The sequence below is a fragment of the Coenobita brevimanus genome, chromosome 14 (assembly GCF_032717465.1).
Source record: "Coenobita brevimanus isolate Jiangsu-jjx chromosome 14, ASM3271746v2, whole genome shotgun sequence".
NCBI lineage: Eukaryota > Metazoa > Arthropoda > Malacostraca > Decapoda > Coenobitidae > Coenobita > Coenobita brevimanus.
Genome location: NC_136967.1, coordinates 9,286,619 through 9,314,581, shown reverse-complemented (window position 1 = coordinate 9,314,581; position 27,963 = coordinate 9,286,619). Strand labels below are relative to the sequence as shown.

At 41.9% G+C, this 27,963-nt stretch overlaps 1 protein-coding gene across 1 annotated transcript; it reads right to left on the bottom strand.

Moving 5' to 3' along the window:
• Positions 1–27,430, bottom strand: LOC145418187 (uncharacterized). Its single transcript, XM_080286693.1, has 6 exons — positions 27,124–27,430; positions 26,662–26,976; positions 15,847–16,059; positions 15,550–15,672; positions 12,811–13,095; positions 1–2,914 (listed from the first exon to the last, which is right to left on the bottom strand). The coding sequence occupies exons 2-6, from the start codon at positions 26,971–26,973 to the stop codon at positions 167–169; spliced, it is 3,681 nt and encodes a 1,226-aa protein (XP_080142819.1). The 5' UTR covers positions 26,974–26,976; positions 27,124–27,430; the 3' UTR covers positions 1–166.
• Positions 27,431–27,963: the final 533 nt, after the last annotated feature.

The window sequence follows — 27,963 nt, the reverse complement described above, 5'->3', positions numbered from 1 at the left end:
GTGACACAGTTCTCCCGAAGTGCACCCAAGCGACTGTGTTGTTGTGTCACACTTCTCTCGCGGTCTGCCTGAGTGACTGTTATTGTGCGAGGCTCTTGTGCGTGAGTGACCGTGTTGTATCACAGGTCTCCCGAGGTGTGTTTGAGTGGATGTGTTGTGGGTGATGCTACAGTTCTCCCGAGGTCTGCTTGAGCTTCTCCACCGCCACACTGTGACCTAGGCGACTGATCCCCGACCTGACCTCCCCCTCGGCCTCCTCCCCCTGCTCCTCCTTCAGGTACTCCCTCAGTCCCACGATTCCGGATGTCCGCACCGGGTTCGTCGCGGCGGACAGGCTTTGTCGAAGCAAAACCTCGTCTTCTTTCTGGTTTCCTCCTCCTCCTATCACGGAGAAATAGTCGTCCCGCTCATCCTTCTCACTGTCGTCTTCGCTTTGAGACTGGTGATTTTTATTCTCCTGACTATTTTTGGTCTCCTGTGTCAGTACTTTGTTCTGTGCATTTTCTGAGCTTCCAGCAACGCTGAGTTTACAATCATTTCCGTCGCCATCATTGTTCAGAGTGCCGTCTTGAGTGTGTGTGTTAAGGTATGCGGTTTCCTTATTCTCTTCCGTGTCTGAACTGCCCGCCCTGTCCTCCTCTACTACTGTGAACTCCGGCATGGTCAGGCTCACGCGGTTGCCCACTGTCAGGCTCTCAGTAGGGCGTGAGTGCTTTCTGATGGCAATGGGGGGCGGCGGTTCCTGTTCCTCTGACCCGGAGCTGTCTGACTCACGAGTCTTAAGGCTGTTGGAGCTGGAGGATCGTCTGTCGCACTCCAGGAAATTGGTGGTTGGCAGAGGCTCGTCGCTTTCCGTGCTGACCAGGGAAATGTACGAGGGGCGGCGGGAGTTGTCATCATTTCCTAACTGACCCAAGGATCCCTTGTCAGAATTTGGGACCGTTAGTATTGGTCCGTGTAGCCTTCCTTGAGAGTTCCTTTTTTTGTCTCTGGTCTCGTTTGCTGATAGTATGTCCTCGATCTGCTGCACGCTTATCATTCCGTCCACAGGTTTCATCTCGTCCGCTCCATCTTGCTCGTCAAGGAGGGCATGCACGTTGGTCACAGGTCGGTTGCTCTGCGGGATGTCATGGATGGGGGACTTCTCTCTTATCCTTGTCTTCTCCGGGATGGAGGGCGCTGGCTCCTGTTCACGGGAGGAGGTGGAGCCATAGCTGTAATTACTGCCCCTCAGTCCCTCTCGGCTCTGGCTTCTTTCACGTCGCAGCACAATATCGTCAAGGCCAGAGTTTGCAACGGATTCTAAAACGGCTTTGAACAGGTCATCTTCCGATATTTTGGTTGACGGTTGGGTTTCGTCTTCCTCTTCCTGGCTGGCTGGCGTAGATGGTTCCACTTTTGCTACTGCAGGTTCCACATCCTGGTCAAGAGGAGGTGCATGGTGAGGGTGTGTGCCGTGGTCTTGATTCTCCTTCGCTCCCTCACCTGCTGGTTCCTCCGTCCCATCTTCACTTGGCCTAATGACCTTCTCTTTGTGCGTAATCCCGTGCAGGATCTTGGCGAATGCGCTGCCCCTCCGCTTTCTGTCTTTGGGCTCCCTCTCCTCTCCGCTGTCCTTCTTTTCCTTGCCGACGCTGCTGTTGGACCTCTTCATCCTGAACAGCTTAAATTTCCCAGACTTTCTGTCACCGCCCTCACCCTCGCAGTGGTGTGAGGAACCGGAGCTGTCGTTGGTCCCTTTTCTTCCCCTTGGGCTGGGAGGAGGGGTCGGTGTCCCTTGTGGAAACTTTTTCGGAGCAGCAGCAGCCTCGTCTCCCCCGGAAACAGGTGCAGATTTTGAAGTTTTTTCCATTTCTAGACACGTTTTGTTGAACTCCTCGAATTCCTTTAAATCAGATTCGCTCTGTGTATTCACGGGAGGGGTCGGAGAGGAGCTCTTTGTGGGTGGAGGAGGGGAGTCATGCGAAGTGTGAGAGGACGGAGTACAAAACTTGTTCGAACTGGGAGACAGAGCTGGAGAGGATGAAGGATCAGTCAATTTGTCTTTCATATCGCTCAGATCTTCATCTTGTTTTTCTTCTTGTGGCGTGCTTGTGGTCTCGTTGATCTGTGCCTCCGCGTCCTTGGCCTCCTTTTTCTTCAATATATTTTCATCGGAATCCTTGTGATCAAGCTTATCATCAGAGACGGACTTCACCACGACAGAGACTGCAGGGAGGGGCGATACAGGACTTTTCCTGCTGTCCGCTCCTGTCTCTTTCACCTCTCCTTGCCTTTCTTTTCTTTTGTCTACATCAGCGGCAAAGTTGTCATGACGTTCCGTAGTTGCTTCATCTTCATAAGGTATTGGTGTTACGGTTTCATTATTGGCGTTCAGACTTACAACGTCACAGTACTTAAGCTCTGTCACAGCATGCTTTTGTTTCCCTTTTGAATCGGCCGAAGAGATTCCGTTTTCTGTAGCTGTGGTATTTGAGAGAACGTCCTTGTTGGAGTCTTTAACTTCTTCAACCGATTTTGTGAGGGCCTGGACGCTCCGGGAGATGGGAATGGTCGGCGAGGGAGACTTCTTCCTCTCCGTGTTACCTCGCTTCTGAGTGGTGGGAGACAATTTAGGTGACTGTACCTCTGAACGTGATAGGAGGCCAGTGGTGTTGAGGGGAATGACGGGTTGTTTAATTGTTCGCTTCATGCTGGTGGGAGTGGCGTCTCCTTTACCCTCCTTTTTCCTTTCGTTTTCCTCCTTTATTCCCTCACTGGCCTCCTCCTTCCCCTCACCTTCCTTCTTGGGTTGGATTTTCTTCAGCTTGACACCGAACAGTTCTTCCGGGGATGGTGTTCTTTCCTCCAAACTGCCTCCTCTCGTCGTGTCTGAATCTGACTTGCCCCACCCTGTCTTTTTGACCTCAGCCTTCTGAAAAAAAAAAAAAAGTAAAATGTTAAATACAAGACACAAAGGGATTTAATGCCTTAAGTCTAAAGCCTAAATAGGGTAACAAGTGCTTGTTAGACCCGCTTCGTGAATGGAAGACACGAGACAATTCTTTACACTCCGATATTTTTTTTTTTTTTAACTTGATACTCTTTAAGTCTTTATTGATCTCAATAATGTTTTATTGGTCTCAGTGCTCCTTATTATTGACCTCGATACTCCTTTAAATAAACTCGATACTCTTTTCATTGATCTCGTTACTCTTCAATGATCTCGATACTCTTTTCATTGATTCTCTCTCTCTGATCAAATGCTACCACATAATTTTACCCAGCCCAGTCCACGCAGGCCTGAAGCACCTAAAGTCCTAAACATTCATCTCAACAGTCACTGCACCGCCGCAGCTGATTTTGGCGTTTGCCGTCGAGAGCACGACCCCAACCTGAAGGCACCTGAGAGGATTCGAAAGACTTGCGTAGCTGTCATGTCCAGAAAGCCATTCCTACGTGGGGATGATCCGAACTGATTTACATTTACCTTATTTCAGGCATGGGCTACTTTGTGATTTTGATATTTGTCTGCGGGCCACTTTCCTTTGATTTTTTTTTCTTTTTTACTGCCAGCTAGAAACATATAAATATAAATTATGTGCAGTCAATATTAATAACTTATGTTTTCAAATAATAATACAGTTACGTGATGGTCAGTGATGTGTATTGTATTACTGAGCAATGAAATCCTATCCTTGCTTTGCGGAACGAATATCGTGGCTACATGATGTACAGTAATTATAGAAAGGTGCACGAATAACTGACAGTTGTTTACCAGTGATTCATACTGCAAGCGAAGAAGAATGAAGACTTATTCCACCTCGGTCAGTATTACTACTGGTATTTTTTAAAGATGACTCTTGGGTTTGGATTTTTGCGACAAGCCGGTCAAAACTGGATGAATGTGTGATGCCGTAGTTATTAGATTATTTTCGTAATTTTCATCTGTGATCTGAAATCTGTGAGTGGACTTAAGCTTCATCCATGAGAAAAGTGCTCCCAAACAGCAATCGTCTTCCTTGTATGCATTGAGGTTTTGGTATTGATCATTTAAGAATACTTTAAAATACATTTTCTTGATCGGAATGCCTTGGAACTTCATTTTAAGAACTAAGACCTCTTGAAGTCCTAAGCTGAGAATATAAACGCCAATTAAGTTCTAAATTCAGTGAACATCATAACTGTATATATGGTAGCTCTATGTGCCAAATTTGGTACACCAGAAACTAAAACCGTTCTGTTGCTCACATTTTATCTGAGTTGCAGGCAAAAATTAATATAATTTAATAATTCAACGGGCCACACGGAGGATGCATTCGGGTCTGCGGGCCACAGGTTGCCCACATAAGTACACAGGGAGTACATAAGAGTACATAGAAAGTACAGAGAACAGGAGCTCTGTTGCCCCATGACATGGTTATCAGCTGGATAAAGTACTAATCCTACTAAAATATAACCAACGTGTAAGAGAAAAAGCATAGAAAAGAGTAAGGCTTTCCACATCGACCATACCATCCGGTTAAACCGAGAGGCAAAATATAGATACAACCATATGCTTGTTAGAAAGAACAAGCATGGAGTTTCTTATAGGAAAGGCAGAATAGGAATGACTATGCTCTATGTCATCTCAATTCTACGGACGTGTAAAAGTATGTGCGTACACAATCGCTGAATGATAAGTCCATCCTAATCGATTGGGAGGACCTGAAAGTTTTGAAAGATTGAAATAGTTGAAAACTGACCTGCTTGGTTTTTGAACACGGCTGGAAAAAATAGAATTAACTAAACTGACCTAAATGAATATGAATGGACCTGACTAGTCATAACTGGACCTGGACCGGATATTATTTTAACTCATAATTTAGGTGACTTATTTCCTTGTTTTTGTTACTTCCAAAGGATCATGTGCAACTTACCCACTGTATTTTATTCTTGCTATCTCCAGACGGCGTTAATCAATTTTTGAGAGACTTATCGATCTGGAAAGGTCAGATACAAATTTCATTAACTTCCAGTACAAAGTGACTCTTAACCTTACTGAAAGCGTGGGGCAGCAGCAAGAACGCGAAAAATCAGATTTTAGCTGATCATGGAGGAAAGGCTCATGAGGCTCGACTGGTGGTGGACTCTGTCGTCCGTGGTCAGCTTGCGGAGTTTTGCAACAAAGCACCAAGTAAATGGCTGGGTCATAATTATAACCGAGGCTGTGGGTACCGTTACTGATGGTACTGATGGTGTCCAATGGCAGCCTTTTCATCATTCATGCAGGAACAAACGACATAGTACGGACCCAGTCTGTGGGTCTCCTGGGCAGTTCAAGATGATCTAGCATTACAAGGCAAAAACTAGTAACATTCTAGTTTCAGGCGTACTCCCCAAGATTGCAGCAGAGAAAGCCTTTTACAGTAAGGCTTTCAGTTTAAATAATTGTGTCAAGTCACTGCGTGTACAAGAGGGTGTCGTGTTCGTTAATAATTTCTACGACCAACGGGATCTGTTGTCACATGACAGTCTTCACTTAAATTTGGTTGGCTCTGCAAGATTCGGTCGTCTCTTGGACGATGCAGCATTGATTCAATTCACTCACCACATGAGGCGTATAGACATGTGACCATAGGCATCATAAGCCGTAGTCAGATTAATACAGATAAGTACGTTAAAACTCTTTTCATGACTTCACATACTGTAGCTTGCTTTTTTTTTTCTTTCTTTCTTTTTTTTTTTTTATTCAGAGGCTCATCTTTTGCTGAAGATTACGATGTTATTGACATAACGAAATCATGGATTAGTACCAAACAACGATTTTTTTTTTTTTTGTACAGTACAATATACCAAACAAAAATTTTCAATAGTGAAAAGAAAAATAGAACTGTAGCAGTATATACTATTATGCATTAAAGTAGGATTTCATCCAGTCGTTATTTCAAAACCTTTGATTTATAACAATGATAGAAATGAGTACTGTAAAAAAATTACTAGGGTTAATTTATAATCTAACAGCACAGTCCATAAACACTGGCAAGTTTACAATTAATTTGCTGAAATTTGTAAGAACCACAATTTTGTACTCTTGAGTGATTTTTATTTACCAGTAGCCAAAGAAGCATTGTCCTTGCACACAGGGTTAGACCGATACACCAACTTGCAAGAAAAATATTTGTGTCAGGTCTTAGATTATCCAACACAAGCAGGAAACATAGTAGGTATTGTTTTGGTCGCATCAAAGCATATTATGGTATAAGAAAAATTTAAAACTAATGATCACAGTATTGTTACATTTAAAGCTAAATTCAGTGAAGTCAGTGTTAAGGCTAGTTATGAGAAAGTGCCCGACTACAAGAAAGCTAATTAAAAAAATAAAAAAGATTAAAGGAAATTTTAAGTGTGACTAGAATTCCATTGTTCGAACAGTAGATACCAGTGATGAATTAAAATTATTCACGAAAATTCTGAATAAATTCAAGCTATGTTTTCTAATGCACAACAGGCGGTCTGCTAAAAATATTATACCCAAATGGTGTAACTTAGATAACACATTGCCTGCAAGCAATAAAGCTTGCGTACAAATTTTGTAATGCCACAAATATTCAAAGTGCTAAAAATAGATGATACTTTGTTGGAAAGCAAAAATAAATCAATATCGTATATAAACAAAGTAAGAAAAGCTTTGAACATGCGTTGCTAGTGTGAGTAAATCATACTCAGAATAACTTTTCAGGTACAGACAAACAAGAAGGTAATTTGCACCAACAACAGGCCCGCTAGCCACAGACACGTGAGAGCATTCTGACGAGACAAGAGGGCTAAAATTCTTAACACTTTCTTTGCATCTGTATTTGCAGCAAAAAATGCAATACAATTCGTGTAGCTTCTTAACCTTTCTTTCAGAAAAAGGTTACACAATTATCGACATTACTTTTAGGGAGAATGGTGTACGACTTGCATCATAAACTTAATGGGAATAAAACACCAGGGTCAGATGAAACATCATCACGTATACTACAGGTAGTAAAGAAATTTAAAGCCTTTAGCTAAAACTATTTAATGAGTAATTTAGAAGTAGGTATCGTTTGAGTGGAAGCTAGCAAATTTAGCACCAGGATTTAAAAAAGGCAGTTAACTATTACCGGAAAATTACCATCTTATTAGCTTAACATCAGTAGCTTGCAAATTGTTGTAAAATATTATCAGGGACATGTTTGTTAAATGTTCAGAAACAAATAATCTCATAAAAGATTTACAAAATAGTTTTCGGAATGATTGATCTTGAATTGGAATTTCTTGAAGTTTTTTAATAATATATTTAAAATATATGATGATATCAAATCCACTGACATTTTCACGTTTTTCAAACGGCCCTAGACAAAGTGCAAACAAAAGGGTCCTTCAGAAACTATAGGCGCTAAGTTCAGAGGCAGAATGCTCGGGTGGATCGATAACGGAATTAACAAAACGTAAACAAAGAGTCGTATGAAATGGAAAAGAAAGCGACAGGAAAGATGTTATATGGTAGTCCCACAAGGCTCAGTGTTGGATGCTAGTGTTTATATATATATATATATATATATATATATATATATATATATATATATATATATATATATATATATATATATATATACTGTATATATTGTGCTAGGTGGGGGCGCTCACCATCCACTCACTCGATGTAGTGCTGCTCTCGGGTGTTTGCCCTTTCCTCTTCATCCTTCTTTCCTTCCATTCTCTTCTGTCTTTCTTTCCTTCATTCTTTCCATTTCCTTCAGCCTGTGGGTGACTCTACACTGAGTGACAAGCCAAATGGTTTCCTGTACACCAGGAAACCATTTATTACGCTGGGTGGTAACCATATAACCAAATTTTGGCGCCTGGTGGTTTAGTGGGTAATTATTGCGCTCCAATCGGATTGAACCGGTGAAGGTTTATATCCAAGGGGTGGTTGGGGTTGATTGCTCATGTAATGCCACTCAGGGATGAGTGAGGCTGGTCACTGTCATCTTAAATGTCGGGACCAACTGCCTAGCCTACGGCTCCTACGCTCGTCATGGGGCAATGTAGGATTGGATGATGGATGGATGATATATATAGATAGATAGATAGATAGATAGATAGATATAGATAGATAGATATAGATATATATAGATAGACATAGATATTATTAATATATATATATATATATATATATATATAGATAGATAGATAGATAGATAGATATATATATATATATATATATATATATATATATATAGATAGATAGATAGATAGATAGATATAGATAGATAGATATATATATATATATATATATATATATATATGAATATATATATATATATATATATATATATATATATATATATATATATATATATATATATATATATATATATATATATATATATATATATATATATATATATATACACACACACACACACACACACACACGAGTATATACACAAGTATTGATGGATTCAGATTGTAAAATATCCATTTCTTTTCATAATATTAAAATTAGTTAAAGAGGTAACAGAGTAAACTTATTCTTATAGAAGCAGACAACCTCGATCAACTGGGCCCAAACATGACAGATGGATTTCATCATCATCATCATCATCTAATCCTATGTTGCCCCATGAGAAGCGTAGAAGCCCGGGGCTAGGCAAGTTGGTCCTGGCATTTAAGGTGAGAGTGACCAGCCTCACTCATCCCTGAGTGCCATTGCGTGAACAATAAACCCTAACCACCCCTTGGATATAACCCTGCACAGCAGATGGATTTCAACACTAATAAATGCAAAGTGATAAACATCGTAAGCAGAATTAAAAAAGCCATTTTCGCTATGATTAATATTCACCTTAATAATAGAAATTACGAAAAAGACTTAGGAATTGTATTGACAAATGATCTGAAACGAAGAAAGCGGTGTACGGAAGCTGTCAAGAGGAGTAACAAAATAATCAGATTCATAGGCAGAACATTTGATTTTAAATAAGAAAATATCCTCACCATGTATACTTCAGTAAGCCCACACTTACAGTCTTTTGTCCACTTCTGGTCACCGTATTTAAAAACAATAATAATAATGCGAAACTTGATAGAGTAAAGCGAAGGGTGACAAAAATTTTACTCAGATTGTGAAATAAACCATACTAGGGACTCTTAGACTAAAGCGCTGAATCTTTTTACTTAACTGAGCGAGTTACCTGTGGATTAATTCAAGTATTTAAACTCTTCAAAGGATATGATAATATGTCTGTCGAAAACTACTTCACAACAGATCGATCGAATTAAACTAGAAGTAATGTCATAAAATTATTGCCAAGCTATACCAGCCACATGAAGGTAAACATTTCTTCTTCAGTAGTCATTGTAAATATGGAACATTTTGCCCTTCAGTGTAGTAAACTGTGATACGATACTAACGTTTAAAAATCGCTTGGATAATAATTTAATTTCAGTCCCCCAGATAAAGAGGTTCGCTCCTGAATAATTTATTCCTTAAGTATATATATATATATATATATATATATATATATATATATATATATATATATATATATATATATATATATATATATATATATATAACAGTTCATAGCCTGGAGAACACAACCGCAAAACAGCATCGGTAAGTAATAATTATATGTTCTATATTATCGAGTTTTTCTTGCTTTTCCTTAGGCTAAGTTGGTGTTGAATATGTTTCCGGTTCCCTTTTTATAAGAAATTTTCATGACAGCTTTTCTATGCCGCATGGTGACTCCATTATATCCTGCCGAATGCGGATTTTTTTTTTTTTTTTTTTTGCGAGGAAGAAGGGACCAAAGGCCGCGAACCCGCAATAGTTGTTCCTTCCAAGAGAGAAACAATATACCAGAGAGAGCCAAATTCAAGATCCGATCATTTCGAGATGCCTGGACACACTGCGTTTGAAAGACTGGAGATCACAGGAAGCAGGAAACACAGACAGAGGGAGATAGTTCCTGAGTTGACCTGTTGTATAAACGAAGGACTGTGAGTAACGGTTAACTCTTGCATTAGAGAGTTGGACAGAAAAGGGATGAGAGTTTTGCTGCTAGATGGGTGCTACGCGCCCGTCGTAGAAGTGGAGGAATGTATGCAGACAGTTCAGATGAGCAGTGACCATTGAAGTAGCGATAGAAAAGAGGCAAAGATGCAACAGTGCGACGAAGAGACAGAGGTTGAAGGGAGTCAGTAAGAGGAGAGTTAATGAGACGAAAAGCCTTTGACTCCACCCTATTGAGAAGAGCTGTATGTGGGGAGCCTGCCCACACATGAGAGTTGTACTCCACACAGGGGCGGAAAAAACCCCTGTATTGAGTCAACAATTGTGCAGGGGTAAAGAAGGAACGGAGTCGGCATAGCACACCTAATCTCTTGGAAGCAGATTTTACAAGATATGTAATATGATCTTTCCAAGATAAGTCCCGAGTAAATGAAACCCCAAGCATGTTCAAGGATGATGCAGGATTAAGCTGAATATTATTAAACATTAGTGGGTATACCTGTGGAAGATTTTGTCGGGTTGATAGGTGTAAAAACTGAGTCTTCGATGCATTAAAAACAACCAGATTATTTTTACCCCAGTCAGAGATACGAGCCAAGTCAGACATTAGGTGTGCCATAGCTTCATCCCTTGTTTGTTGAAGTAACTGCTGAGATGGACGTTGCGGGAATCGAATGTAAAGGTGAAGGGTGGAGTCATCAGCATAAGAGTGGATAGGGTTAGATGTACAGCTTAGAAGATCATTAATGAATAAAAAGAAGAGAGTTGGTGATAGGACAGAGCCCTGAGGAACACCACCGTTGATAGATCTAGGAGAACAACTATGGCCGTCTACAACAGCGGCTTTAGAACGACCAGAAAGGAAGCTAGAGATGAAGGCACAGACAGAAGGATAGAAACCGTAAGAGGGCAGTTTGGAAATTAAAGATTGATGCCAGACTCGATCGAAAGCCTTAGAGATGTTAAGTGCAATGGCAAAGCTTTCGCCAAAGTCCCGAAAGGAGGATGACCAGGAGTCTGAAAGGTAGGTGAGAAGGTCGCCAGTGGAGCGTCCCTGACGGAACCCATACTGACGATCAGAAAGTAGGTTGTGACAGGAAAGATGCTTTAAAATTTTTCTTTTAAGAACTGACTCGAAAACTTTTGAGATACAGGATGTTAAAGCAATTGGACGATAGTTAGAGGGTTGGGAATGGTCACCCTTCTTTAGGACTGGCTGAATGAGAGCAAACTTCCAGCAAGAAGGAAAGGTACAAGTTGATAGACAAAGGCGAAAGAGCTTGCCTAGACAGGGTGTAAGCACAGAAGCACAGTTCTTGAGAACAACAGAACGGACTCCATCAGGCCCATATGCCTTATCAGTACTGAGGCCAGCAATGGCAGAAAATACATCAGCTGAAGAAATTTTAATGTCAGCCATGAGGAAGTCAGAGGCGGGAAGTGATGGAGGAACAGCACCGGAATCGTCTAAGGTGGAATTGGAGGAGAAAATCTGAGCGAAGAGATCTGCTTTATCAGTAGAAGAAATAGCTACAGAGCCATCAGAGTGGAAAAGAGGAGGGAAGGATGAGGAGATAAAGTTGTTAGAAAGGTTTTTGACAAGGTGCCAGAAGGAGCGGGAAGAATTCGAGTTGCAGAGTTGAGAGCATTTAGTACGGATGAAATTATTTTTAGCAGAGCAAAGAACAGACTTAGCACGATTCCGGGAAGAAAGGTATAAAAGATGTGATTCAGTGGTGGGTTGGCTCCGGTACCATTTATAGGCCCTCTCCTTGTTGCGGACAGCATTAGAACAAGCGTGATTAAACCAAGGCTTTCTTGCATTAGTCAAAGGATATGAGAAAGGAATGTATGCTTCCATGCCCGAGAGAATAACCTCCGTAATGTGCAAGGCACACTCATATGGCTCTCGGCCATGGAAGCAATAATCATTCCAGGGAAAATCCAAGAAGTACTGCCAGAGGGCCTCCCAATCCGCAGCTCCAAAGTGCCACAGACGACTTTTCTTTGGAGGGTCCACAGGCCGTACCGGAGTGATAGGACAGGTTAAGGTGATAAGGTTGTGATCGGAGGAGCCCAACGGAGAGAAAAGATTAACAGTGTAAGCAGAAGGATTAATAGTAAGGAAGAGGTCAAGTATGTTGGAGCTCTCTCCAAGGCGGTCAGGGATACGGGTAGGGTGCTGTGCAAGCTGCTCTAGGTCATTAAGGACAGAAAAAGTGTAGGCTAGTTCACCAGGTGGATCAATGAAAGGAGAGGAGAGCCAAAGGTGGTGGTGAACATTGAAATGTAAAGTTGGGTGGGCAGGAAGAAGCCTTCCTGATTTTCTATCCTTGTCTTTAACTCATAGAATTGTTTTGATAGGTATAAGTTTCCCCTTAACAAACAGCCTCGAAAGGACGAACAAGCCTGTTGCTGTTCACTTTCATCTGTACTTCTTTTGTGCCGGAAGACCATCAGAGTAAAATGAGTTAGCATTCCTATGACCTCACGCTCAACAGGATACAATTGTCTGGTTTTAGCTGGAATAAAACAGCAGCACTGTCTCTAAGCATGAGACGGTTTGTAGTGACAGTACTAGAATCCTCAGCGTCCTGTAACTTACTCGGTTGAATGACATAGCTTGGCGTTGGCTGGAATAGAATACTACAGATATCATGATCTTGAGAGGTTAATGAGACCTGTATAAACACTAGGTTAAAAAAGAAAATCGTATGGCATAGGATGAAATTTAGAGCTAGAGTTGTCGTGACTACAAAAAGGTAACGAATAACGCCATTTTTTTTTTCCATGTCACATACCTCCCCCGCCACCTCTTCCTCCTCTTCTTTTCTCTTGTCCACTTTCTTGAGTTTGACTTCCTGGAGGTTAACCTTCATGAGGGGCACTCCGATAGGGACCTTGGGCACTTTCTTTGGTGCTATCAGATGGGGCTCTTCTTCCTTCTCTTCCTCCTCCTTCTCCTCCTCTTCCTCTTCCTTCTCCTTCGTTTCCTCTTTTATCGGCATCCTCCTCTCGTCCTCGGAGGAAGAAGATGAGGAGGAGTGACGCTTGGAGGTCGAGGGGTGAGGCAGAGTGGCGAATTTCTGAAAAGACGATATAAGGGTGAGAGAGAGAGAGAGAGAGAGAGGCAGGAAATCAAATGGCGGGGTGCACAAATTGATAACAGCGCCACTTTTAGAGCAGCACCAACAACGACGACAATCGTCAAAACAAGAAAACACACTAATGGAATCCAGATATGCGCATGACGTTTTTATCAACTGAGAGAGAGAGAGAGAGAGAGAGAGAGAGAGAGGTAAAGGCACTTATATAAAAACAGACTGATAGAGACAATGTGTGTGCATGTGTGCATACGTGCGTGTGCGCTTGTGTATGTATGTATGCATGTATGTATGTTTGTGTGCGCGCATGCACAAACTTACATACTTGGCGCGTGGCACGTGCCACGTGCACCGCCTGGGCGTGATAAAACCTGTCAAAAACAAATCTTAAAGAATTGGGCTATCAAATGGTGCGAACCATGCAGTGACTGGCCCTATAGCTGCTAAGATATAAGCTCAAAAGCTTTACGGTCGGGCCGGGCCGCGTCGGGCAGCTCTTATGTTGAAAATGCCACTACTTGACTAGACTCGCGAAGGCTTTGCCCTCGCTCGTAATAAAGGTGTCATATCAGATTTAATGAACCCCTTTAGCACAATGACGTCTTGCTTATACCTTCAGGTGAGTTTAAGCATCTGAGGAGAGAAAACTTCCATCACAGGCGTTATATACTGGCCTCCCTAACTACTCGGCAAGTAAAGAGTTCCTTCTTAACTCGAAGAAAATCGTCTGGAGGTTGCAGAAATACTAAATAAAAGACTTCATAGTAGTGAATGGGTTAATCACTGTTATTGGTCTTAAATATTATGGGATTTGTTGATTCATACGATACTTTCCGGGTATAATCGGCAGCAAAAATAATGTTACCTGCGTCTCTCCCCAGGGACTGTACTGTAAAGATCAGTCTAGTGAATCCGTGGCAACTAAATGGTGAACTTTTTATTTATTTATTTATTTATTTATTTAGGTATTAATTTATTGGCCAGAAGTTAGTGTCATCGGTATTCTTTGCTGGGGATTCAAGAGATTTATTTTCAAAGCCCGTGAACAGAAAATCAGCGGTGGAAACGGAACTTTTGCCGGAGATAAAACATGATAAATCAGAAATACAACACATGATATACAAGTTGTTTTTAATTAATGCATGTTAGTTTCTGTGTCGCAGGAAATGATCGACTGTCCGGTCTGCGCAGTTGCCATTGTTGTGTCAGCGATATAAATAAAAATAAAAATAAAAAGTAAATAAGTATAATAAACAAAGCGCGTTTTTTGTGGTCTATGGATGAAAATTTCTGGCCCTAATTGTTCGCTGTTTAACTTTCTAAATTAAATGTAATACTTGATTTTCCGTCTGTCGAATTTATTGATCAATCTATTTAGCTCTCTTCATTTATTTACATCTGTATTCAAGGTATCTTCCATTTTTTTTTTTATAGATTCATACAAGGTCTCTTTCTTCCACTGCTTATGCATCATCATCACCATCACCATTATCATCACCACCACCACCACCATCAACATCATCACCATCACCATTATCATCACCACCACCACCACCATCAACATCATCACCATCACCATTATCATCACCACCACCACCACCATCAACATCATCACCATCACCATTATCATCACCACCACCACCACCATCAACATCATCACCATCACCATTATATACTGACCCTCTTTTCCAGAAATGAAAGGGTGAGGTAGGATCCAGAAACACGGAAAGAAAAAGTACAAAAGTGGGACAAATACTCTTTTTCAGTTCTAACTTGGCATAAATTGTCATATCTCCATCCTCAGTGCTCCGTTTTAACAGTAGATTAACACTAGAGTACGATGCTAGTCACGAAGAGGTGGCATGAAAAAAAAGGATGTAGAGTCATAGCGTTATCTGATACTGTCACTAAAATACGTAAAATAAGAAGCAAAAGAACGAAAACCATGACTAAGATAAGGAGAAAGAACTATAGCAGCAGCATGGCGTGCGAAATGGGCCACACCTTCATTCTTAAATCACTCAAGCCCCTGGAATCCTGGATCTATCTCACACGCCTAGCCGCCAGTACATATATATATTTTTTCGTTTTAAAATAATACTCAGATTATTATTCATCGATGTTTTCTCCTTCCTCAACAGCCTTTCCTAAATTTCAAAGTAAATCTAACACTTCATTTTACCCGTATCGATTTAGCAACTTTATTTATGGCAATTATTTATTTTTATTATTTTTTGACCTCTTTACATGGTTCTCGCAGCTTTAGACCAGATTTCACCGAGTTCACTTTTTATCTATCCATCCATCTATCCATCCCTCTATCTTTCTATCTGTCTATCTATATGTCTGAGTCTGTCTTTATATGCCTGACTCTTTGTCTGTCTGCCTGCCTGTCTGTCTGTTTACTTTCCTATCTACTACCCTGCCTGTACTCACGGTCTGCTCTGAGGTGGTGGATGGTTTTCGAGGGGATGAGTCTGCTGAGTGGCTGGTGGTCAGGTTGAGCAGCTCCCCCATCGCCTCCATCCAGTGCTCCCTCTCCTCATTCGTCTCGGTTGCCTGGTGGTGGAGGGGAGGGGAGTCAGGTGGAGGAAATAAGAAGGAAAAGTAGGGGAAAGCTTCAGAAATACGCAGAAAAAATATTCAGAGATCATTATCATAATCGTTATAAACTCTTGCTATTAGTCTTCCCTACTATCTCTCCCTCCCCATCTTACATCCCTCCCTTCTTACCAGCGCCACAGACGACAAATTCCTCCTTCCCAGTTTGAAGGGGAAGTCAGACCTCATCAGTCCAGGCTTCGAGACCTTGATGTTCTCCAGCATGGCCAGGTCCAGGGAGCCCTTCAAGCCCTGCAGCGCCTGGTAATCTTGCTCGGAGCGGTAGTAGGTCAGCAGCTTACCGTCCAGCACGCAGTAGTACCGCTTCCACCACGCGAAAGGCCGCTGGGGAAGAGAGACGGAGAATGAGGATGCGAAAAAAAAAAAGTGATACATATTTCTTGCCAAGAGGTAACAATTGTGATTACGTATGAGTGTGCATTTACGGGTAACCTTGTGCATCATCTGAGTAAAGGGGTAGTAGTAGTAGTAGTAGTTGTTCCTTAGGCAGTCTGGCCGAACAGCCCCGCGACCCTTAGGAAGGCCATGGCCGATACCGGGTTTTCCGACAGAGCTCTCAAAGAGTGTACAGTATGTTGTGTTGTTGGCGTAGGTGATTGTGTGCAATGCAGTCTTCCATAACGTGCTTAATAGTATGGGATGCTGTGTTGCATCCTGGACAGGCATCGGCGACGGAGTCATCCAGCCTCCTCTGGTAGCTTAAGAGGGCTGGATGGTGCCCACATCTCAGCCTGGCCAGGTGGACCCTGTCCTCACGAGGGAGATAGGATTCAGAAGTGTGTATGTCAGGAGGCCGTGCATGCAGCTGTGTGTTGTCTTTAAGTGACTGAATGGAGCGGCGAATGATCTGAGTGTGGATATGCTTCTGGAAGCTGGTCTAAGGTGGGCGAAGGGGGAGAGATGATAGTATTTGTGTATGGTATCGTGTGCTGGGTGTTGTTTTGATGTTCCTTGGTGTGGGTGGATGTGCTGCCATGTAGTATAGTGGATGTTGTGGGTTTGTGGAGGCTGCAGCAAGAAACTGGGTGCCTCTCGCGTCTATAAAGAAAATGCAAAAATTAATCCCCTTATGTGTAGATGATTAACCCCCCCTCTCTCTGACTAAAGGGCTTAATCATCTACACATACTGGTATTTATTTTTGCATTTTCTTTATAGACGCGATTCACATAGGTAAAAGCGATCAGAAGAGGATGTGAATGATTGAGATGAGGCCGCCTGTTTCCCAGCCGACCTCCCAATGTTTACAAACTATACGGAAGGTGCGCGACGTCAGGGCTGAGTGAGGCAAGAGGAGGGAAGATAACCACAACACGCGATCGCTTCCCTCCTCCACCTAGCCTCGTCTCTTACTCACCCGCACCGAGAAGCTCCCCCCATCCATTTAAGGCATGGGTCTGTGGGATGTTGGGCTTTAATGTCTAAGGAGATGACGATTCCAGGGACTCAAGCAAAAGTTTTATTTTATTCGCTCTGTAGTCTTTTCAGCATTGTAACGTCTTTTATTTAGGTTCTTATTTTTTCTCTTATTATTTTTTTTTTTCAGAGCTCACGATTTTTTTTTTTTTTTTGGGGGGGGAGAGCTGACAATTTCGCGTACACAAGCAAAGTTTTTTATTTTCATCTACTTTTTCAGTTCGGTAACGTTTCTTTTCATCGTGTTCGTTGCCTTCACACGATTATGTTAAGGTATATGAGACCGAGAGATTAAATAACTCGACAGTGCCTTTATAAACACAGAATCGTGTTTTTGCTGGCAGAGAAGAATTCGTACCATCCCGTAGGACATTTAATCTTTTGTGTGCTTTTCACTTTTTTTTAAATCCCTTCCGCCATTGGACGTATTCATCATATTAATCCAGGTATCTGCAATCTATTTAACTTAGCCTGTGATATACTTTATTTAACTTAATGGATTAGATACAGTCTTCATTAACCCTTTTACCATCAGGGGGCTCTCCTATGTTTAAAAAAAAAAAAAAAATCTTCATCGTGTTGACATAGACACATATTGCTTTAGTAGTAAGGAGAAATTTATCCAAGGTAGTAACTTGCACAACTCGCTGAAAAGTATGTATTGTATTCGAAAAATATCCATGGCAATGATATTTAAGGTGTAGTGTGTAAAATAAATAACTGAGATAAGGGTGTTGCCAATGAGAATGCGACAAATTGTCCTTGTGTTGTGGGGACGAGACTGATTATTATTTTTTTTTACAGAAAAGTCATCACACTTTGATTCCTTTATTGCGGTAACGTATTTTCTGTTCATACTACTACTAGATAATTTTATTCCACGGTTTTTTTAAGCTTTAGTATGGGATCGGGTGATGCAGGCTACACCTAACCCCTCCAGTTCAGAGTTTTCCCAAGTTGAATAAAATCTAGTGGAGACAGCACGAAAAAGATAAAAATTACTCTCTCGTAGTGAATATTTTAATGCCTTCAGCGCGATAACATACTTGTAGTTACTCTTGCTGTCACCAGACCATTTTATTCAACTTGGGAGAGACGCGTAATAGTCAGAGTGTTAATGAAGGCCGTATCTAACTCGCCCAGGTAGTTATAATATCATTGGAATGTGGCATAATAAATAAATAAATAAATAAGTAAATAAATAACAAAATACCGTCCTTGGGCTGAAAGGGTTAGCCACTTCACTACCACAGCAAATTTCTCATTATAATTTTGCCACCCTTAGATGACTTAAGTAAATTTATGAGAGACTTTTCGAGCTGATGAGGTTAGCTTCAGCCTTCATTAACCCCTTCACCAAGGGCGTAGCCAGGAAAATGAATTGTGGGGGTCCAAAAAATTTCAACTGGTAATTTTGCACCATTGGATGATTTATTGGCAAAAATAACTTGAGAAATTTTATACATGGCTACAGGCGTGAACATTAATTCCAATAAATTTTGCGGAAAAAAAAAAAATTCGTATGGCAGGAGGTACAATAGACTACAGACAAACGTTACTGTGGTGAAGCGATTGGAGTGCTGTCAGCTAGTGATGATTACAAAGGAATAAGTTTTGTCTGCCAACCAACGTTCGGGATATCCTTTACTTAGCGATAACACGGAATTCAGTGCCGGTCTGCCATGTCTTTTTCTCCATATAGTCTCCATGTAAAAGTGGCGATCGTATATCGAAAAGAATATCAAAATGTTATGATCGTATAAGCGAACAACCGTACAACTGTCGATTATATGGCGAGGTTGGTCTGTGTTATTAAATCACGTATGCACCCAAATACTTGCAGTTTTTCGTATCTAAAAAAAGAATCTTAACAGAAAACACAAATGAAGAATGTACAGCTTTTGGTGGTGGAAACTGATGAAAACTATACTCATTTTACTCTAACTTGGCCTAAAATTGGCATCTCTCGATCTTGATTCTTGAACAGTAACAACAGATTAACACGAGCTTATAGTCAAGAAGGAGTGAAGTGGAAGGATGTAGAAATGTAGTATTGTTTTTTTCTGCCACCGAGCTATGTGCAGTAACCTGCAAATGGGGGAAAATCTGAGCCAAGTTATAGTAAAAAAAACAGTATAATCTATGCTAACGATTTCATTTATTCTGGCTAGCTCCACATGCTTATATTTACCTGAAGGAAACCTCTGCCGTCAAAAGGGTTAATACCTTTCCATATTAACTCTGCCACTGGTTAAGGTACACTAAGGTATTCTTCTGCATTTTGGCTAACCTTCCATAGTTTCTTCATTTACAAATACAACAAGGACACCCATTTATTAAATTTTCCCAGAAATGTTTATAAATTCACATCCGTAAAAAATCGGGCGTAGCCATGGGAGTGTCGTGAAGAGGAAAAGCATAAACGATAAGGAATAAGGGACAGTGAAAGAAAGGGTATGAGAGAGTTCAGTGACAAGGCAGAACGTGAGTGAGAGAGAATGAACCACACTTGAAGAGAATGAATGACAGTGAGAGAGAGAGAATGACTGACAGTAAGACAGCGAATGTGAAAGACATACCATAGAGAATGAATGAGTAGTGAGAAAGAGGGACAATAAATAAGAGAGGACGAATTGGAAGGGATGTAGTGAGAAAGAACTAACATGAGTGGGAGCACATAGGCAACGCTACGCTGTTGCAACCCTCCATCTGAACAAGCACATACCCCCCCACCTCCCTGCACACCTAACCAAACGCATAACAGCCCACCCCCCTCCCCCTAATATTTTCTTTTAAAGGTGGGTGTAAGGAGAGCGCCTTCAGAACACGTAACTTAGGCCCTTCAGATTCCCTGTGCAGGTCCATTGAAATCTGTTTTTTTTTTTTTTTTTTACTTGTTCACTATAAAAAAAAAAAAACTACAAGACACGGCATTCTACCTATCAAAAGGCATCAATTAAGACACGGCATTCTACCTATCAAAAGGCATCAATTAAGACACGGCATTCTACCTATCAAAAGGCATCAATTAAGACACGGCATTCTACCTATCAAAAGGCATCAGTTCACTATAAGACACATAACTGTGTGAAATTTCATGACTCTATTGTGAATACTTTCCTAGTTCTGGCCCGGAAAGAAGTCTCTGCGCCCGGCCAGCCGCCATGCCACCCAACTCTAACTTATTGATTCCAGTGATAGCAACACCCTCCTCTGGCTTTGTCAGGTGGAAAGTAAATATGAGTTATTCCGAGCAAAAATGATTGCCATTGAAAGAAATGGGTGAAAATGAAGGCAAAAATAACAGCGAGATGAATATGATAGTCAAAAAGTATGTCTCAGAGAGAGAGAGAGAGAGAGAGAGAGAGAGAGAGAATGAGTAGTACAACAGGAGTGGCAGAAAACGAGCGGATGTTTGAAATATTTCTCGAAAGCGTGGTGAGCAATATCCAACACACGCACTGGTCACACCTAACATTCACTCACACTCACACTTTCACACTCACTCACTCACTCACTCACGCACCACTCACACTATCATTCACTCACTGACTCGTTCACTCTATTAACATATCCACGGCTGAAGTAAAATTCATGACACTAACACCACACTCCAAACATCCTTCATATCTTCAACACGAGTCACACTTTCTAATATCAACACTTTCTATAATTATACCAGGCAGAACACACCAGATCAGGTATTATTTATCGCATGACATATTTGCGGTTACTTATACCACTGTCTCCCTCACTGAAAACTTTCACCTAGTCACACTAATAGTACTGCTAAGCTACCTGTCACTACACCACGTCACACAACTCCTCGCCATACTTTCACCACACCATGCTACTACTAAACTACAGTCTCACACCACACCACACTCACCATACCACACCACACCACACCACACCATACTGCTATTGAATTGTACTGTCACTGTACCCCACACCACAGCACACTACTTCACACCAAGCCATACCACGAAACTACTAAATTACTTTCTACATCACACCACATTGTATCACACCACCGCCACGCCCGATTACATTAGCCGTTCACATCACACCGCACAACACCATACCACACTACAATCACACCATACTGCACCACGTTTTCATTACATTTCCAGCACATCACACTGTAATATTCTTTCATCACACCGCACCACACCACATCACATTACCAGCACCACAGCATGCAGTATACCTTCACCACACCACAGTACCACATACCCCATTGGACCCACTTCTCATAGTAATTCCACCACACCACACCACACCACACCACCACAGCTGTCCTTTTGCGAACGTATTCTTTTCCTATTATCATTTCCTTGAACGCTGCTTCAGGGAAAATGTCGTAGCTTCATATTAAATGTTGACTTTGATGTTTCTTTTACAACCCTTACTGTTTTTCTTGTCTGTTTTTGCCTCCCCCCCCCCTCTCTCTCTCTCTTACGTATTTCTTCTGTTCATCTCTTTCTTTCCTTCATGTCTATCTCCCTCATCTCTCTTATTCCACCTTCTTCGCCCAATCTCTTTCATTGTTTTCCCATTTCCTCCTCTCTGTCTTTTCCTTCCTTCCTTTATTAGTTTTCTGTTTGACTTTCCCTCTCCATTTTTTTCTCTCATCTTCCTCTACCATCATACCCCTTACTCTTTCTTCCTCCTTTTTTTCTTAATGTCTTTCTTTGCCTTCTCTTTCACTTTCCATTACCTCATTTTTTGTCTTTCCTCTGTGTTATCATTTCACATTTATCCCTCCCCCTCTACCAGTCTCCATCTACCCCTGCATCTTTCACATCTCCTCTTCACTAACCTTCCTCCCTTCCCATCCCTCTACTTCCACTTCCATCCCTCCTTCTCCACCACTCTCTTAGTACCTGTCCTCCCATCTCCTTTCCTCCACCCCCTCTCCTCTTCCTTCACCTCTGTTCATCGCTTTCCTCTCCCCTCACCTCCATTCACCTCTCTTCTCTTCTCTCCCCTCACCTCCATTCCAGCCCCTCCCTCTTCCTCCTCCCCACCTCCCCTCCATTCCAGCCCCTCCCTCTTCCTCCTCCCCACCTCCCCTCCGTTATCCTCATACTCCGTTCCCTTCCCTCCTATCCTCTTCCCTTTTTACCTCTTACCCTTCCCCCTCCCCTCTTCCCTTAGTCTCCTCCCTTCTCCCTTCCCCCCACCTCCCTCCCCTCTCCCCTTCCCTTCGGCTTCCTGTGAGGCTTGACGCACATCCTTTCACTCTACCACCACCACCACTCTCTCTCTCTCTCTCTCTCTCTCTCTCTGTCATTGAAATACATACGTCAGTCAACCGTGGCAAAAATGTACATATTTTTCTTCTAGGATTAATCTCAGCTAAATAAAACAGACATGTGTTCCTGAATAAGATACGAAGGCGCATTTGTCGCAGCGAAGGGGTTGCCATGGATACAGAGATCAGATTTATTGTAGCTTATCCAGTATAAAATTCAGAATCATATGAAAACCAAGGAAATAACATTATTATCTCTGCTTTCATCCTCATTAACATTTATCATTTTCATCACCACAGTTATCATCACCACAATCACCACCACCACCATCACTATCACCATCACCACCATCGTCATCACGATCATGATCATCGTCATAATAATCATCATAATCATCATCATTTTAGATCACTTATTATAGACTATATTCTATAAAGGGGAGCAGGAAAAATTGAATTATGAAATGCAGTAGTGTGTGAAGTAGTAAAGTGAACCGAGTGCAATATAAGACAGTTGCGTACCGTACGACAGAAACTGAAGCGGAGAGAGAGAGAGAGAGAGAGAGAGAGAGAGAGAGAGAGAGAGAGAGAGAGAGAGAGAGAGAGAAACATAGGAGTACAAAACGTACGAGTGTCCTCTTGCGTCGAGATGTTGAAATCATATACTCTCTTCATATTAACTTGGTTTAAAATTGCCATCTCTCCATCAAGAATGTTCACATTTAAAAAAAGATTAGCACTTGATTATTGTGCTAGTCGTGAAGAAGTGCTATGGAAAGGGGGTAAAGTTGCAGCACTGTCTCCTTCAGCCACAGAGTTTCGTGAAATAAGGTGAAGAAGGACGAAATCTAAGCCAAGTTTGAGTGAAGTGAGTATAGTTTAATTCCGAGAGGGGAGCTCCTTATGTTCTGCCTCTGTGTTAGTTTCGTGAAGTCATATGTAGTGCCCCTTGAGACTATCAGTAGCAGCAACAGTAGTGGCGATAACGATGAAAAACTATCAGTCATTGAAGCACAGACTACTCTCATACGCCCTAGTACGCCTGTGACGCTTATAAAAATTTTGATAAACTCCTCCTTTGTGCCCATTATTAGACTTACACATACAAATGCTCATGCACACACACACACACACACACACACACACACACACACACACACACACACACACACACACACACACACACACACACACACACACACGTCATTATAGTGAAGGTGTTTATCAGCCGAAGCATATCTAATCAGGCTACTAATCTTTCAGTACTGACGAACGAACTCTGTGTGTATATGCACGTGGCAGTGTTTTTAGGCACGTGGATATGTTTACATGTAAGTGGCCATATTTACACTTCGTACATTTACAGTCGAATTATATGGTTCCAAATTACAGTTTCCTAATTTCCATGCGATTGTTATACTTTCTCGTTTTGCTACCCCTTCCCGCTAAATCCACACTCTCCTTCCTTAGTTTCTTTTCTCCCCGCCATTACTTCTTGCCCTTTTCATTCCTCCCTCCCTCCATCCATCCATCCCTTTCAATCCTCACTCTTCTTATTATTTCTTTGTCCCCTTAATTATTTCCTCAATTTCTTTCCTCCCTACCTCCATGTCTTCCTTTCATTCCATTTCCTCCTTTTTCCGTCTCGTTTTTTCTGTTACCTTCTACTTTCCATTCTTTCTTCCCTCTTTTCGTTTCGTTTCTTCCATCTAATCAGACACTTCGATTCTCCCCCCCCCTCTGGCTCTTTCCTTTCTCTCTTCTTTCTCTCTATCCCACTAATCCTTATTTTCCCTCATCACACCACACCACACCACATCACACCATCACAACTGCACTTTTGTATACGTGTTCTTTTCCTGTTAGCATTTTCTTGAACGCTGCTTCAAGGAAAATGTCATATCTTCATAGTAAATGTTGACTTTGATGTTCCTTTTTCAGCTCTTATTCATTTTTCATCTTTTTTTCCTATCTATCCTCTCTCTCTCTTCATATCCTTTTCTTTCTTTCCTCTCTTCATCCATATATCTCTTCCCTACTTTCATTTCTTTCCTGTCTCTCACTTCCTCCCTTCCTTCCTTTTCTCCCTCCCTCTGTCCAACTTTCCTTTCCTTCCTCAGTCTTTTTCCTTTCTTCTCCCCCTCCTCTTTATTCTTCTCTTCCCTCCATAGTCTCTCTTTCCTTCCTCCATTTCTCCTCTGATGTTTTCCCCTATACTTTCGTCCGTAACATTTCTTTTCTACACATAACAGAAAATTAAGTAAAGAATTAACACAAAAAATGATAGTAAATATGAATCTCTCTCTCTCTTTCTCTCTCTCTCTCCAGTTCCTTTCCCTCATCCAGTGTTTTATCTATAACAAGAGGTATAACTGTATAAAAAAATAATTCCTTAACATAATAATGAAAAATAATCCTTCCCCTTTTTCTCTTAATCACGAATCATACATAAATTTGCCATTATTTGTGTACCATTTTATCAGGTACTTTGAAACAGAACTTGCTTAGTGCAGAAATTAAGTTACAAAGCATCTGGTACTATATATTTTGAGCTTTTTCTTTTTGCCTGTTAATGAAGCAATTATTAGCCCCTTCAGTACGAGGACGTGTCAAATTGTATTCTTACTGCTTCCAGACGACCTTCTTAGGCTGTAGGGAAACCTCTATTAACGAAAAGCTTATTTGATATGAAGGAAAAATAATGAAGGTAAAGTTACGAGAGCTTTACGAAGAGTTATAAAGTTAATGTCATTCAGTCTATTCATGCTACGGTTATTTTATATGGATGGGCCTCCCGGAGTGAAGGGGACAAGAGGAAATGATCATGGTGGATTAGACAGAATAACACAATAATACTATCTATCTATCTGTCTATAGCCCGACGCCCTAATCCCGCAAAGGGTGGCCGCAGACAAAACGCCTCCAAGTCGCTCTGTCACCCACCATTTGACTACCCTTCCCCCAACTCACCCCCCCCCTCCCTCATATACCTTTCAACTCCATCCCTCCACCTCATCCTCGGTCTACCCCTCCCTCTCCCTCCCTCCACCTCACCTACATACACCCTCTTAGTCAGTCTTTCATTCTCCATTCTCTTCACATGTCCAAATCACCTCAGTGTATTTCTCCTAATCTTCTCAACCACATCCACATCCACCCCACAACGTTCTTTCACTTCTTCATTCGTCAACCTGTCCCTCCACGTCACTCCACAAGCTCCTCTCAAGTAACTCATTTCCACTGCTCTCACTCTAGATTTGTTCCCCTCTTGCAAGGTCCACGCCTCGCTTCCATACGTCAGGGTAGGGATCACAATACTATCATGCAGTGACTTCTTAACTTCCATACTCACCTCCCTATTTCTCATCACTGCTTTCAGTGTACCAACAACCTTCCTTCCCTGCTGTACCCTTTCACGCACTTCATCCCCCAAAGTTCCATCCTTACTCATCACACTACCCAAGTACTTGAATGAACTCACATTCTCCATATCCTCACCATCCAACCTCACTGCACACTCCGTGACTTCATTCCACTCAAACACCATAACTTTACATTTGTTTACATTAACTTTCAGATTCCTCCTCCTACACAGTCCCAAATTCATTCACCAAACCTTGCAACTCCCATTCATCTTCACTCAACAATACTGTATCATCAGCAAACAGCAACACAGGAATCTTCCAAATCTCACCCTCATTCATTAGATACAGGTCAAGTTAATCCTTTCAGTACCGTGACATTATTTTTTATCATATTCATCTTTCTTTAATCAGGTTATGTTAATCCTTATTCAGTTTAAGTGAGATCTGAAGCTGTAAAGAGGGTAATGCAAGTTTTTAAAACTTTCATTTCGAAAAGTCACTCTCTAGCTGCGGACGCACGCACAAGCGCACGCGCACGCGCACACACACACACACACACACACACACACACACACACACACACACACACACACACACACACACACACACACACACACACACACACACACACACACACACACACACACACACACACACACACACAGACACACACACACACACACACACACACACACACACACACACACACACACACACACACACACACACACACACACACACACACACACACACACACACACACACACACACACACACACACACACACACACACACACACACACACACACACACACACACACACACACACACACAATTTATATATATAAAAGTAAAGGATTCAGGGATTAAAGAATGTAACTACACTCACCTCCCCTTTCTTAATGTGCAGGACGCCTTGTGCCTTGACTGTCTTCCCTCCTTCCTTATCCTTCTTCTTCCTCTTCTCGGTATCCTTAGACCTTCCCTCTTTCTTCACCGCGGGTTTGTCTTCTCCCTTCTTCCTCCTCTTCTCCTCTGTTCCTGATTCCTTCCTTTTTACTCCTGCTCCGTTTATGTCCACCTTCTCCTTGCTCATCCTTCTCTCTTTTCTTTCTCCTTTCCCCCTCTCTCCTTTTCTCTCTCCGTCTTTCTCCCTGTCTTTCTTCTTGCCCGATGGATCTCTGTGCTTGCTTCCTCCCATCTCCTCGCCGCGTGACTTCCTTCTCTCTCCACTTTTTTCCTTACTTCTCTCCCCGCTCTTTTCCTTACTTCCCTCTTCAGTCTTTTGCTTACTTCTCTCTTCAGTCTTTTCCTTACATCTCTCTCCACTCTTTTCCTTACTTCTCTCTACACTATTTTCCTCCTTTCTCTCTCCATTCTTTTCCTTACTTCTCTCTCCACTCTTTTCCTTACTTCTCTCTCCACTCTTTTCCTCCTTTCTCTCTCCACTCTTTTCCTCCTTTCTCTCTCCACTCTTTTCCTTACTTCTCTCTCCATTCTTTTCCTTACTTCTCTCTCCAATCTTTTCCTCCTCCTCTCTAGGTTTGCTTACATGCTGGTCCGATTTCTTTCTGCTCCTCTCTTTGTCTGTCTCATGTGCTGTTCCTTCTTTCTTCCCCTCTCCCCTCTTTTCCTCTACCTCTCGTGATTTCTTCTTCTTCTCTGGGCTCTCTGCTTTCTTCTTCTCTCCCGTGACCTCCTGTTCCTTTCTGCTCTCCAGCTGCCGTGCGCCGTCTTCCTTCGCCGGCATTTCACTACTTGGCTTTCGTTCCTTCGTGCTGTCTTTCGTCTTCTCATTTTCCTTTCTTTCACCTTCTTTCTCCTTGTCATTTACGGTATCTGTCTTTTCTTTCCCTTCATCGTTCTCCTTATCTCCCTCCTTCGTCATTGCGTTCTTGTCCTTCCCTTCATCGTTTGCAGTGGATTCCAGCCCTTCCTCTCTGCTCTTACTTTTCTCCCTCTCCTCTTGTTCCTTATACTCAATATTCTTCACCAGTTCCTTATCCTGTCTCTTCAGTATCACCTGCAGACTGCTCTTGAAGGAAGGAGTGGCGGTGAGAGGGGTATGAGATGGAGTGGGAGAGGGAGTAGCCTGAACAGGAGCAACGTTGGAATACCTTTGTTCTGGTGGAGGGGGCGAGGTGGAAGGAGGAGAGGTGGAAGGGGGATGCATACGACGTGAGGAAGCATC

Excerpts from the sequence above, each read along its gene's own strand:
- LOC145418187 (XM_080286693.1), bottom strand. The coding sequence starts at position 26,973 with ATGGGAGGAAGCAAGCACAGAGATCCATCGGGCAAGAAGAAAGACAGG. Across the intron at positions 15,673-15,846 it reads ATTTGTCGTCTGTGGCGCTG|GCAACCGAGACGAATGAGGA; the intron begins GTAAGAAGGGAG and ends CTCCACCACCAG. Across the intron at positions 2,915-12,810 it reads AGGAAGAGGTGGCGGGGGAG|AAGGCTGAGGTCAAAAAGAC; the intron begins GTATGTGACATG and ends TTTTTTTTTCAG.